Below are 15,905 nucleotides of genomic sequence, written 5' to 3' on the forward strand. Positions count from 1 at the left end.
CGCACTAAAGACAAAATCAACATTTTTCTAAGCTACTCAATTCACTTGACTTAATGTTGTCGGAAAATCACCTCTCAAATAATTAATTCATTATTTACTTTCTTATATATCCAATTTGTATACCACTTTTACCAACTTTTCTTATTTAATTACTCGAATATAAATTGGAAAAAGTCTGTATTCTAGTTTGGGTTTTGTAAATTTTAAATATTTCAAAAAAGCATTGACCATGTATTGTTATTCATTTTGATTTTATTCGCTTTAATGGACAAATAAAGTTAAACGAATTGTCTGGCTGCGTGTGTGTGTGTGTGTGTGTGTGTAGGAATTTGATTGGTAAAACAATTGAGAATTTCTTTTCATAAAAGTTAAATGCTTTTATAGACGAGTAAATGCATTATTTGAAAACCATTAGGTGATCAACCTAGTATACCTAAGAATGAAGTGGATTGTAGAGCACTCAACAGGGATGAGCTTGGAAGATGCTATTTAAGAAGGAAGGGTGAAGAAAACCTTATAAGGAACGCATGAAAATCTATTTCTATCAAAGCTGGTGAACTCTCTTTCTGAAAACAGTTAATAGAATATTTTCAAAAAGCTATAGCAGCAGGATTTATGTGCTGAAATTCATTCTCTTCCACTGACTCAACTCTGCTGGGCTAACAGAAACTGTTATGTTAACAGTGATAGCCGTATTACAAATGCAGAGTGATTCAAAGCTGATGCAGCTATTTGAGAGACCTGCAATCTTTCACTGACTCAACTCTGCTGGCTTAACAGAAACTGTTATGTTAACAGTGAGAGCCGTATTACAAATACAGAGCTATTCAGAGCTGCTACAGCTCTTTAACAGCAATTATTCATATTACGGTAATGGTGTTTTTTTCAGACAGTTGGTAAGCGGCTGTGGCTTACTTAGTCATGAAATGAAATTCAGTGGAACAACGCGTCAAATTAACATAAATATTTTATAAAAAAGGTCGCTCGGTAAGAAATGCATTTGGCGCATTGAGTGATATTTTCTGTCAACATAACTGGCCATTTGAGTCAGCAATGAGAAAAATTGCTACATTTGGAGTACTGAAAATCCATATGCCTTTTCAGAGAATTCCTGTGCACTGTTTGGTGAGACTTTTTGACTGGCGGAGTAATCGGATCATAAGTCTAAGAAAATAACGCCGGTAACGCTGTTATGGTGAACGGTGAATGTTATCGTCGCATGATAAAAAAACAGCGTATGAAACGAGGTCAAATGCCGGGGAGCTTTTGCGATTTCACACTACTGGACTTATTTTTCTGTTTTTATGTTAATAAGCAGAAGAAGACGCCACGATGATGAAAAAGGAAATCCTATGGGCTATAAATGATATACAGTCCGATCTATGCCTAAAAATAATGGAAAAGGTTAAAAAAAAAAACATAATTTTGACAAATTTTATAGTGTTATTTGAATCAGCTCTTATAAATACTTCTGACAAGTTTACAAAAAAAAATTCATAAAAATGTGCAATGAAATCGAATTTTTTTAGATGACAATATACCGCCAATGGAATATGGTAAGATCGGCCAAGAAATAAACTCTGTCATATGCCGTTTTCAAAATTCTCTTCTAAATTTTTCTCAAAACGAGTGACCCAGTTTTACGATGAAATGGCATATTCATTGTGAAAAAATGTCAAGCCATTAAGAGGAATACGAAGCGGTCGACTTCGGCACCTCGTGTGAAGGGGGTAAATTAATTTTCGGTACCGGGGGAATGTCGTCTTAGATGATTAAAGGCGCTGTTATTTATCTCATTTCTGATTACTTTGGTAATGCGACATCATTTCCAAAACTTAACCCTTTTCGGGGTATTCGATGTTCAGGATTACTTCAAAAATTATCTGTTGTTTGCACGTCCAATTTTTTAAGTTTAATTCAAGGGTCCCATTTCTTAGTTAGTCCACTTTTTTATGTTGGTTAAAGGCTTAATAAAATTTGAACCAAGCCCTGACAGTAAAAAATGGCTGCTTGATGAAGTATTGAATTTACGATTTTTCACAAAGTGTTCCCTACTTCAATCGCCTGATGACCCTAACAATCGAGAATTGGCAATGATCTTTCTGAGCCCCTTGAAATGAAGCGGGATTTCAGAAAACGCGTTTTTTTTCATGCGGCTTTTTCAACTTGATGATGGAGTAAATTATTCACGCCGCCAATATCGACCACTCCACCACTGTTTCAATAAAAATGTTATGCTGCTCGCTTACACTGATGATATCGACATTGTTGGCATTGATCAGCGCGTTGTTGGCAGTCAGTGCAACTTTCTCCATGCTTGAAAAAGAATCCCGTTGAGTGGGTCTTGCGGTAAACAACAACGCTTGTGTCAACAACCAAAAAGTCTACGCGTATTGGACAGTAGGCTGGGATTGACAATTATGGATTCGTCGTTGTTAAGGTCTTTGTCTACGTAGGATCAAACATTGACACCAACAACAACGTCAGCCAAGATATCCAGCGAAGAATAACTCTTGCCAACAGGTACTATTTTGGGCTCGACAGGCAATTCAAAAGCAGATCCCTCTCTCGATGCACCAAAAAAAGGCTCTATCAATCACTCATTCTTGTTACTGTATGGCTCTGAGTCTTGGACATTGACGAACACTGATAGGTGGTTATTAGGAGCGAACACCGGTTGTAGTTACCAGCTAAGTAATGAAGTAAGTTTCTTACTTCATATCAATAAAAAAATGTGTATGGGAACTACCCTGCAGGTTGTTTCAAAAGCTAGTTTATGTATCAAAAAAGGGATTATACTTGAATTAAAAGGTAACTCGAAGAAAGAATGCGACTCAATTTGTGGAGCGTAAAATTTCGTAAGATGGAAAGAATTGGACTGCAGTTTGTGATCAGAATTGGAGAAGACCTCATAGAAATTTGGAGAGTCTCATCCAATCTTTGGTTCGAGCAGCGACCTCAATATCCGTGCGTGCTCCAATAACTGAATGGCCTAATCGTTTGAAGGCTTTCTGTAAAAGCAAATGGTGATCATTTCGAATGAAAATTTTAAATGTGTTCTTTAATATTTACATGATTTAATAAAACTAACTCTTTAAAAAAAAACGTATTATAATTTCATATCTATAACGGACTTAACTTGTAACAGAACTTATGGCAGGACGAAGTATATGAAACTATGTCCACTGTAGCACAAGAAAATTACCAGCATAGCGGCCATTTACAGCCGCCGAATGTGACTTGCAAGTATTTTGGCCAATTCGCACGGACAATGGCTTTTTTCAGCGCCTCGAGACTGCATCAATTGCGCGAGCGGTCTGAGGTTGTTTACACTTCGAGTGCCGGACCCTGTATGGTGCTTCGTTGGTATTAGAACAATGCCTGATTTTAGAAGCGTAACAATACTCCTACGCTTACTGAGTTTAAGCTTTGCCGATCTCTGATTTAAATATAGGAAAGACAGGAACTCATAGGTTCAAACTAAGTTTTTTCCCCGATTGATTTGCTTATTCGGCGGTGGCGGCATCTCGTAGAATAATGCAGAAATTTTAGGAAAGTTATTATTTTTAGTTGTATTGACTGGCGATGTACTGCGAACTAAATCACAAGTCTCTCTGTACTCTCCCACTTTTTCTCCCTCTCTCGAATATCTGTTGCCGCTTGCTTAAAAGAGACACTCGGTTTGTAATTAATTTTGCAAATCTTCTAATCATTTCCTTCCCAAAGCAGTTCCAATCTCAATACAACAAATAATTTGGAAAAGTTTTGCTCACATAGTAGATTGATGCATAAAAAAGTACGCTAGAGTACCACACAACAAACACTTCTTAGAAATATTTCGCAGTAAGTTTCTAACAAACTAAGTTTCCTGTTGTTACGTTGTTTAATGAAAGCTTTAATCAATCTTTGTTGAATTTCTTGACAAGATGACAGTTGAATATATTAGGCGCTCTTATTTCAGTGAAAGTTTACTCGATAAGATGTGCCAATTTAATGTTGTGGATTCACTTTTGTGGGTCGAGCGAATGTGGTGGAGAGAGTGTGCGTGTTTATGAGTTTCTACTTTTTTCTCCGTTCAACATGCAACATCTGAATGACAACAAATAAGGCGGCTAGTTTACAAATAAATTTTCTTAAATAAATAATATTTCGTAGGGTGTAAGTGGGGTTTGTGTGTATACCATATATGTATGTAGATATGTATGAGGCCGACCAAGTCGAGTAAGCACTAAATGTATGTAGAAACATTTCGTTATACACGAAACATATTGAGAAAGAGAAAAATAAAAATAAAAAAATATAGAATGCAGAAAATTTACGCAACACACTGAGACTATCAAGTTGCATAAAAACTGACTGATATACTTTAGTATGTATGTATGTACATATGTAAGTATATGTACATATATAAGTAAATAGCTGGTGCAGTTGCTAGTAGATACGGGAACGAAACGAGCAATTACATAGTTAAGACACTGGATATGTTAGACGAAAATGCAGAGGCGGCGTAGGAGTTTCCTTTTAGTAGTATGTGTGTATGTGTATGTATGTGTATATATATGTATGTAGGCATAAATATGTAACACGTACTGAAATAAATAAATACAGTGAGTTTTACTAAAAATCGTACAGTTATTTTTTTCCAATGTTTCAAATGCATTTGAAAAGTTAACTTTCTTTGTTAGTCAAAATGTAGGAAAAAAAAATTTTTACGAAAGTCCCATATATATAAAACAACCCCAAAAAAAAAATGTTTAGCTTAAATTAATTTTTATTAAGTTTTATTAATTTAAATTAAAAAATTTTAATTCAATTTTTTTATTTAATTTTGATTAATTTAAACTAATTTTTATTTAATTTTTATTTATTTTTATTAATTTAAACTAATTTTTATTAATTTGAATTTAATTTTTTATTTAATTTTTATTAATTTAAATTAAATTATATTAATTTGAATTGAAAAATTTTAATTTATTAATTTAAATTAAAAAAATTTAATTTAATTTTTTTATTTAATATTTAATAATTTTTTATTTAATTTTTATTAATTTAAACTAATTTTACTAATTTAAATTAATTTATTATCACTTTAATTGTTTTATTTAATTTTCATTAATTCAAACTAATTTTTATTAATTTAATTGAAAAAAATTTTGTTTAATTTTTTAATTTAATTTTTAATAATTTTTTATTTAATTTTCATTAATTTAAATTAATTAATTATCATTTTAATTGTTATATTTAATTTTTATTAATTCACACTATTTTTTATTAATTTAAATTCAAAAAATTTTATTTAATTTTTTTATTTAATATTTAATTTAAACTAAGTTTTATTAATTTGAATTAAAAAATTTTAATTTAATTTTTTATTTAATTTTTATTAATTTAAACTAATTTTTATAAATTTAAATTAAAAAATTTTAATTTAATTTTTTTTATTTAATTTTTATTAGTTTAAATTAATTTATTATCATTTTAATTGTTTTATTTAATTTTTATTAATTTAAACTAATTTTTATTAATTTAAATTAAAAAATTTTAATTTAATAATTTTTTATTTAATTTTTATTAATTTAAATTAATTTATTATCATTTTAATTGTTTTATTTAATTTTTATTAATTTAAACTAATTTTTATTAATTTATTTTTATTTAATTTTTTTCTTTAATTTATTGTATTTAATTGTTATTACTTTAATTTTTAAAATTCTATAATAAAAAAAAAAGTAATAATAAAAAACCAACAAATAGTCGACAATCCCTAACAGCTTTGCTCATTTTGTTCTTAAACTAAAGTTTGCAAGAAAATGCTTGTCCAAAAACCTCATATTTCCTTAATTCCTAGCAACTTCCAACTTCCACTAAATACTAATTAATGGCCTCCACCGTTTTTTCAGCAAAATTTTAAGCGTTATTTGAAAAATCCGTTAACATCTTCAAATCAAAACTTCTTACGAGAGATCGCAAACTACGAGGGGGTACTTATTGAACCCCCCTCGTAGTTTGCGAGATTTAAATAAAAAAAAAAGATTTTTGTGTAGTCAACTAGTATTCAACGCAGCTTAAGCGATAAAAAAAAAAAAAAATTACACCATTTTTCAACCCCGTAGCGCCTAAAGCACGAGGATGTTCAAAACTAACAGGGCTTAAATAAGTTCTAATGGACTTGAGAACACTGGGTGCTATAAACTGGATAACTTTTAACGAGGATCGGGATGGTCGGAAACGAATCGTGAACGAAGTTAAAGCTCACCCCTGGGCTGTAAGGCTGAGGCGATATGATGAGGATTATGATTATAACAAATTTACATTTCCTAGTATCGTTCGTTGTTTTCCTCTTCTTTGTCCTACCTTTCGGATAGCCAAAACAACTCTTCGCCTATTGCGGTGAATTTATCTATATTTTGACCTTTGCATAAGGCAACTCTAATTCACAGTTGTCCAAGCTTACTATCTAATTTTTGCCTATTAGTTTGGCTAGCGCTACCACTTCTGAGCGTTACAGTCCTTGGTGAACCATTGCTTCCTTCCATCTAATGAATAAAATTGTTGAAGGTTTGACGCATTTTTTTCTCATCTTTTTAAGTTTTTTTTTTAGTCTTGAGCAAAGCTGTGTTTGGTAGCCTATATTACCATGATAAATTAACCAAAAAAATAAAATAGAATTAAACGTTACAAAACATATGACTGACTGTACGATTTTCAAAGGCACGCACTGTATGCGCAGTTAACTGAATTTTATTTTATTTAGCAATAATCTATTCCCACCTAAAACTTAACTGCAGTTGCGCCGATAGTCCACTGGTTGTACATCACCCTGTTAAGACCCATTATTACATACGCCTCTGTAGTATGGTGGGAGGCTACAATGGTTAATTCCAGAGTAAAACCCCTAAACAGGCTACAGAGAAGTGTGTGCTTGGCTATCACAGGTGCCATGAGTACGACATCTGGTGATGCCCTTAATGCCATTCTGAAATTGTAATCTCTAGATTTTCAAATCCGAAAGGAAGCGATGAAGGCGCTGTACGGGCTTAAGTTCAACGGAGTCTGGGGCAATGAAAAAAGCACTGGCCACTGTCAGATATACCACCAGTTGTCGGAGCGGTGCACATTGCCACTTGCACACTTCTCGATGCCAATGGGCAATCGGGTGCCTTTCGTTAGCTTCGGTAGGAAGTATAATGTTTTGATCCCAGATAGAGATCAATAGTAAAGTTCAGAGAACCTATTAACGGGATATCAGCACACTTTCTACACCGAGGGATCCAAAGTCAGTGATGGCAGCGGATCTGGATGGTACTTAGATGAAGACACTAAGTACTCCTATGCCACAGGACAGATGGCCACGGTATTCCTTACGGAAGTCTATGCCATCTTGAATGTGGCATATTGGCTAATTGAGAAAAAGTGGCGGGGTAGCAGTATTGGAGTTTGTAGTGACAGTCAAGCTGCACTGAAAGCCCTTGCTAACCCACGCTGCTCTTCGAAGTTAGTCGGTGAATGTAAAACAAAACTAAACAGTGCTGCAAAACGCAACAAAGTTAGTCTCATTTCGGTGCTTGGACATTGTGGTATTACGGGGAACGAGTTAGCTGATAAAATGGGTAATGAAGGCTCTGCAAGTATGCTACTAGGCCCAGGTGTCAATTCTGCATCTATTTAACAATGGATTGACGATTTCATGAGATCTACCCATAGATGACGTTGGTCTGGGTTGAACTCGTGCAGAGTAGCCAACTGCTTTTGGGAAAGAACTAAACAGTAAAATAGCGACTTTTCTTCTAAAAGTCAGCAGAAAGGCCCTGAGAATGCTGGTGGGTGTAATCAAAGGGCACAATGCCTGTGGTCAGCGTATGGCTGCCATGGGGTCGTAGACAGCCCGATATGGCTATCTTGTCTTGAGGATGCCGGGCATTTTCTCTGTAGTTGTCCGACGATTTCAAGAATCAGAGTTAGGATATTGGGTTGCGATATACCGAGTATGGATAAAGTTCATACTCTTCGTCTTCTGGATATCTTAAGACTGATCAATGAATCCAAGAGATTTGTGGAAGAATGACCGTCTTACCGCCCACATTTAATCTTTCCTATATCTATTCTTTCTACTGAAATCTATCCGGGTGTAGTACAATGGTCTCCTGACTGCCTCCAACTCCCCACAAATCTAATCTGAATCTAATCTACACTTGCGTCTCTGACTGCGCCTGAAAGTGCCTTGTAAAAAATGCTGCCATTTGCAATATGGATGGCACTGTTAACTTAACTTCTGTTAACTTAACTTCTATTAGGCCAGCAGAGCTGAGTTGACTGCGGTCTGCAGGAGAGTTTACGTGCCTTGATACAACAGGCATCCATTTGTAATATGAATGGCACTGTTAACTTAACATTTTCTGTTAGGCCAGCAGAGTTGAGTTGACTGCAGTCTGAGGGAGAGTTTACATGCCTTGATACAATAGCAATTGCATGGAAATTTGCTCATTTAAATGGGAATTTCAACAACTGCAGTTAAGTGATACGACTCGAAGGAAATAAGTGATGACTCTTTGAAATATTTTAAATGTAGTTTTTGTTTTTGTAGTTAGTTACGTATGAGTGGTAGGTAGGTGATGAGTGACATGAGTTTTAGTGTAATTTCTGATTTGTTTTTTTTTTTTTCTTTTATGGATGCGCATAAAACGTTAAAGACAACAAAAGCTGCATAGCAATACAGACTAAGTTTGAAAGAGAGTCGAACAATCAGCTGATGGGCAAACAAAGTTTAAGAATTTTGCCTTTTACTTTTTTTGGTTTTTTTTATTTTTTTGTTTTTCTTTTTTCTTTGCTTAAAAAACGTAAACACATACACACAAATAGTTTTACTATAACGAGTAGTTCAAGGCAATACAATTTTTGTGTGGTTGACGAAAAATAAGATAAAATTCTTAATTAATCAAAGAAGAAAAATAAAAATAATCAAGCATACGAAATTCATATGAGTTGTGAATAAGTAGTAGTAGTTGGAATAAGTAGTTAGTTATTAGTAGTAGTTACGTAAGTAGGTAAATAAGTAAGTGAGTAGCATTGAGACACTTACCCGCAGTGCGCCATTGGAGCGGCGATCAGTTGTGGCATAGTGTTGCAAGCCGCCCGGTCCGGTAATCGGTACTATGCCGCAACCGGAGCGTATGCCCTGGCCCAAGGTCGCTCTAAACACAACAGTACAACAACAGTGCGTGACACATTCGTTACAGCCATACGAAAAATAAATGATGTCGATTGTTTGTGGTTTGTGAGATTTTTGGTGTTGGTTTGTTTTTTTTTGGTTTTTTTGTTTTCGAGTTTGTTTTATTGGTTTGGAATTTGGCGTTGATTCAAATTAGTTGGCGTAAATGTTTAGTTTTGTCATGTATGCATGTGTGTGTGTGTGTGGTTTTGGCATTTGTTTGTTTGTTGTTGTTGTTGTATTGTATTTGAAATTTTTGTCGTTATTCATTTCATTTTGTATTTCGTACGAGTATTCGTTCCACAGAGAAGCACACAAATACAAATACACAGTTACATACCAAACGAAGTGTGACAAACACATACACAGCGAGCGGCATAGCCAGGCAGTACAGGCATGTATGGGTTTGTAAGTGTGTGTACATGTACGTGTACGTGGTTTGATGGTAATGGCAGTAAAAGTTGTTTGTGTATGTGTATAAGTTACGGATTTTGTGTTTGATTTGGCGGTTGATGATGGATTGTTGATGTTTTCAGTTTGAATTGAATTTTTTTTTGGTTTTTTTTTTTTTTTGGTTTTATCGAATCCGAGTTGTAGATGACAGGCAGCCAGTATTAATGATTTTTGTGGTTTTTGGTTGTTTATTTTTTTTTATTTTTATTTTTCGTTAGTTGTTGTTGTTGTGGAGGTTGTACAGACAGCAAAGACAGCAACAAGTTGAATAAAAAATTTGTAGTTGCAAAAAAATGAAAAAAATTTAAAATAAAAAATATGCAAATATATAAAAGTAAGTTTTCGTTCATTGTTTGTTGTTGTTTTGTTTTTTCACAAAGTTACATATACAAATTTGTGGGTTTGTGTGTATGCACAAGTGTGCGCATGTTGTTGTTGTAACGTAAAAGTTGCATTGATAAAGATAAAAAGTAGCACAAGCCAACGGCAACGTCAAAGTTGTACGAATTAAATCAAGAAGCAGAAGCAGAAGAAGAAGAAGACGCATTCATATATGTACATTGCATGAAAAAAGAAAGAAAGAAGAACAAGATGAATAAGAAAATAAGTTGAAAATGTATAAGTTAAATTAAGAGGACGCAAACAAAGCAAACAAAAACTAAGAAAAGAAATTCATCGAACTATAGTACAAGTACGCATACACACACACACAAACAAGTAATCGCAAATGTAGTTGTAGATATTAGAAAGTAAAATGAAGTGAAATAAATGGACGCAAGTTGAGAAATTAGGTTTGCTAAGCGAACTTTTCCAAACTTAACTCTAAATAATATTGATTGCGAAAGTTATGTAAATGCATTTGAAGTCTTCGAAAGTTCGCTATAGTTGAGTTACATATAGAAATTAATGGCTATGAATGGCAGTAACCTACTGTATAAAGTTGAGGCAATACCAGCAGATAAAAGCATTTCGAAGAGCTACTAGGCGCATGTACCTACTACTTACAAAAGTGAGGTTAGATAGCATGAAGCGTGTTTGAGTGCGCAAAAATTGCAGTGGAAAAAAGGAGAAATTAGGAAACCGTATGATATAAATAACAGGAAATGCATATTGTTTTTTTTTCTAATTTAAACATAAATTTAAATTTATAATAATAATAAAGCACTGACGTGAGAGGTCCAAAACGTGCTTGCCGCTACAAAGGTGTGGCTGGTGAGCACTCGTCGGCAAAAAAAAAAAAACAAAAAAAATAATAATAATAATCCACGCAACAATTGTGATTACAAAATCTTACATTTATTTATTTTTTTTCAAATTCATTTTAACTAATTTACAATAAAAATATAGTCCATTCTGCAATAAAAGCCGGCTGAATCAAAGCTCTAAGCTTTGCACGACATTTAGCGAAAATCAATCAAATTTCTAATTTTTTAAACAGAAAATAAAAATAAAAAAAAACAGAAAAAATATGTAGTTTTATGGACCATTCAGTTTCAGTATAAAAATGTGAAAGTTTCACGAGCCTCAAAAATCGCGTTGATTTTGGAAATTTCCTTTTGCCTACGGTGTTGAACTTTTTCTCCACATGAAAAGTGTGTTTTATCTGGGCGAAAATGCAACAATCGAATAAAAAGGTTAAAAATCAGGGTATTTTTGAGATAATTTAGACATTGATTTTGATAAAAACCTTCAGTGTTCTCATGAACGATGGAAATGAAATAATTTCAGGGCAAGAAAAAATAAAAACTACTTGGGAAAAATATGAGAAGAGTTCATTTGATGATGAATCCCGGCAAGACTTTGATTTGAACATAAAAAATGATATATTGTCGGGACAAAGCAAAAGAAGGGGTGTTAAAAGCAATAAATTCTGCAAAAAAATAAAAAATTCGTAGGACCGGATGTTGTTGTTGTTGTTGAAGTGGTTGAGTGTTTCCACTGAAATAATCTTAATAAGTGACCAGCACCATTTTACCACCACTGTCCTCGTGAGATGATGTCTGTTTTTTTTTTTTGTTTCAAGTGAGATCCATTTTGTGAGATCCAGGTATAACAGTAAACCCTTTATCTCGTTGTCTGAGATCTCCTTAATTTGCTGTAAAAAAGGCTTATCGAAGGAGCGAAGTCGTGCCCTAGGAGCAGAGTCCCATAGGTACTGGAAAAGACTTTCCTTCACCATTTTCGCTTGACAGCTTCTGCAGATGGGACTGAAAGGGAGGTTGAGTCTGGCTGCATGATCCCCTACCGTCCAATGACCTGTAAGGGTTACAGTGAAGCGTGAGATGTTTGGTCGAGAGCATCCTAACAGGTGATTCGTCCTTTGGATTTTGTACGACGGCCATGTGTTTTTTGTTGTAATACATGTAGTTATTTGCATCCATCTTCTTTCGGCTAAAGCAAGATAGTGTGAAGCAATGGATGCTTTTAATGTGTTCAGTGGAGTCGCGACTGCCACCACCTCTGCTATGCCTAGTGTCGCATCTTTTCTTGCTAGCTCATCCGCTATCTCATTACCCCGTATGTTCCTATGACCGGGCACCCATATGAGATTGATTTCAAGCCAATGACTAAGTAATTCTAGTTCCTCTCTACACTGTAAAACTAGTTTGGATGAAATGGAGTTGGAGTCTAGGGCCTTGATAGCTGCTTGACTGTCCGAAACCAACTTCCAACGTCTGACTGTACCAACTTCCTGTAGAGTTTTAGTGATTTGCATGCTTCTCTGATCGCTAAAAGTTCTGCCTGGAACACGTTGGCATAGTCAGTCAGGAAATCGAATTGACTGAGATAGATTGAGTGACTCCGAATGGAAGCCAGCTCCCACACCACAGTTCATCTCAGAACCGTCAGTGCATATTTCAATGTCGTATCTTCCAATCACCTTCCCTTGGGCCCATTCGGTTCACGGTTGAAAACGTACCGTAAAGTCTTTCTTCAAGTTAAGGTCGGGGACTGTGTAGTCTGATCTGTTTTTGAGCAACGAGGGTCCCTGTAGCTGGATATTGCTGTGACCGTACGATCTTGTTGTCCAACTTCCTATATCTCTGAGTCTCACCGCGCTGCAAGGAGCTGTTGTTTTAATGTGTAACATGGACAGTGATGCTTAACCGACATGCGAACCTAACTATCGAATTAGAAAATGAACCGCTAGCCTGATGCCGGGTCTAAAACTGGCGTCCCTGGATGCAGGGAGAGTAGAAGGGGCAGACTTTATCTGAATGCCAACTTGGATCTTCTCAATCTTCGAAGAAATGCTACCATAGTTGCGGACCAGAGAAAACATCCAGGAGAGAAAGCGAAGGGGTAAATTTAGTGCCACACGATTGTCACGATGAATGTAGTGGTAGACACGATGATCACTATAGTGCGCGAAGGCATTTTAAACCCTACCTCACTGCCACCAAAAAAAAAAATTTTTTTTAAATAATGAACTATGTTTTTAAAGGAAAATAGTTTAAATTAGAATTAAGTTGAAAAAATTGTGTGTGAACATTTATAATCTCAAGTGCTACTTGGGTGTGTTTTTTCCTTAAATGTTGTTGTATTGCGTCACCAAGTATGTAGTTTCAAGTCAAATAAGAGCGCTCGGCTTGCTCCGCAATCTCATCATTCTGCGTACATCCTGCGTACGACCTTCCTCATACAGCTGATGACGACCTCCATTGGTTTGCACTTGAATCAATAGCCTTCAGAGACTAAACTTTAGCGGTTAAAAATATATTTGGGGTATGCGCAAAGTACCCCGTAGGTACTTGGGAAAATGGGGAAAAAGAGATCAATTTTTTTTGATTTTGTTGTTGTTTGTTTTGCTAATACAACTAATTCTCTTTTAATACGAAAGATATGTTCGCAAAAAATTCGGTTAAAAAATATTGGTGTAAAAAATCGTGTAAAAAGAGAATTCGGTGAAAATAATAGTAAAAAATTATTTTTATAGTTCACTTAAGAACTCGTTTCGTGCTTTAATTTACACTGTATTTCATTAAATATATTATAAGAAATAAATTATTAAACAGCGAGGCCAAAATCTACTTTGACTTTTCCTTAGACTACTTTAAAAATGTTCGAATGCTTCGAAAAAACTCACTCTATTTGATCCATTAGATTTGAGAAAAATTCATAAAATATTGAAAATCGTGTTAAATCAAATTCGTGCAAAATTCGTGTTAAAAGAGTACCTAAACCTCTATTATGAATTTTTACATTTCTAAAAATTAGCTGCTTGTAGTTTCAAGTCCTCTAAACATTTATTTAACCAGTTAAATCGCTACGACATAAGACAATACGAAAACTGCGCTAACTTGTGAGGCATTTATTTTTTGTTTGCTTGTTTTTTGTTTTGTTTCCGGAGCATAGCGCCTCGGCAAGACTCAGTCTTGCGTTGATTTCGATAATCTGTTTTTAGATTTCTGCCAAGGTAGCTGATTAGCCTGCCGCCACCAGTCCTAAGTAGTGGGAGTGCCCACTTGTCGTTTGCTTAGGAACAACGCCTTCTTACTGCTTTGGAGCGCCATCTGTGTTTCACATTTTTCTGGCAGAAGGTACAGATGGTTGAGGACTTCGCTATATTTCATGTGTCTGCGCTATTACCGCGATTGTCCGCTTTCTCTTGCTGGCGCCACTGATGAAATATGTGATTTCTTTGTTTTTTGCTTGTTTTAGTAGGTACAATGCAAATAATGCGCTGACTATGGTGCGGGAGGATGGAAAGGTTAAGTTTTTGGGGTTGAGGAATGATTTTTTTTTTTTTTTTTGTGTTTAGAAACAGGGAAAGTAGGTACGTGCTTTACGTTGGATAAAAAAAATTTAGGTGGTTGGCCGAGCAGATATATTTTTTATGAGGAGCTTTTTCATGGCCGAAATACACTCGGAGGTTTGCCATTGTCTAGGGCAGACAAAACATTTTGTATCATTTTCCTGTTTCATGCACGGAGATTTGAAAAAAAAAATAAAAATAAAATAAAATAAAAAATAAAAAAAAAATAAAAATAGTAAATATTAAAAAAAAATCGTGAAATTCAATGAAAAAATGTTTTTCCAAACTTATTACACCTCTTCAACTTTTATGCAAATTTTTAAACAAAGTCATTGAAATATTGCATTAAGTAACGATTTTTGTCTTAATTTAAATTTATAATTGGCAACAGCTTTGAGCGCAATGCAGCAGAATTTAGTAAATTTAGTGAATACCGAAATTGGCTAATGAATAATAAATAACCGAAAATGTGTACTAGTAAATAAGCAACTTTCTGCGCAAAGCGCCTTCGAATTATCAACATTTAGAATTTATTTTTTTAAATTAATTTCATTGTTTCGATTTAAGTTTTGTAAAGTAATATTTAGTCCACCTTCTGCTCTCAATTCAAAGCTTCTTATTAGCAGAAAAAAAAACAGAGTAGAAATAGAATTTTGCAAAATGAAAGCTTCAAAGCAAGCAAACAGCGACTCAATAACATACACAACAACAGTTCAAAAGTCCTACTAAGCTGCTTATTTAACGGACTCTATAAGACGAAAAAAATAAACAAAAAAAAAGTAAAGGAAACGAAATATTTGCTAAACGACGACGACTAAATACAACATATGTATGCATGTATGTGGCGTTACAAAGGCGTATGTTTGTGTGTGCACACAGATGTACGAGTATTTTGTTAGACAAGAGCGCATCGATGATGGCAAGGATTGAATTCCGGCGCTATTGTGTATTTAATGCATTTCCCATTGTTGTTAGGTCTATAGTATGTCACACGTGTATATGTGTATGTATTACTAAATTCTAGGTATTACACGAGCACACCATTTCTATATGTGTGTGTTCATACGTACAACAATATACTTTTGTTGTGTATAAATATTAATGCGTGTATTTGTAAAAGAGTAAAGACTTCAACTAATGCAAACAACATGGCTGGACTAAATTTGTAAGAGAGAGTAAAAACTTCAAATAAATACTACAAACAACATGGTTGGCTATCGGCGTTTGAGTGCCGACCGGTGCAGGAGAAGAGAGGTTTTAAATAAATTGGAATTGGAGAGTGGATTTATTGTTGTTTTCGCTTATGTTGCTTTTTTTATTTTTTGTTCTTACTTTTTTTTTATTACGATTACTAACAACATCTGTTGCTCATCTATTGGAAATGTGTTTTCATTATGACGCCTATTAATTTGAACTGAATTTATTTTATCTAAAGCATCTAAGTATTGAGCGTTTATTTATTAGTTAATTTATCTTATTTGGTTTGAT

At 34.3% G+C, this 15,905-nt stretch overlaps 1 protein-coding gene across 1 annotated transcript in view; it reads right to left on the reverse strand.

Annotated features, from left to right (window-relative positions):
• The window catches only part of LOC129243484 (kazrin), a 96,323-nt gene that overhangs the window by 15,459 nt on the left and 64,959 nt on the right, over positions 1-15,905 (reverse strand). Inside the window, exon 9 of the mRNA XM_054880532.1 lies at positions 9,080-9,191. Within this exon, the coding sequence (XP_054736507.1) occupies positions 9,080-9,191 (112 nt within the window). The remainder of the gene's footprint in view (positions 1-9,079; positions 9,192-15,905) is intronic.

This window comes from Anastrepha obliqua, chromosome 4 (genome assembly GCF_027943255.1).
Source record: "Anastrepha obliqua isolate idAnaObli1 chromosome 4, idAnaObli1_1.0, whole genome shotgun sequence".
Taxonomy (NCBI): Eukaryota; Metazoa; Arthropoda; class Insecta; order Diptera; family Tephritidae; genus Anastrepha; species Anastrepha obliqua.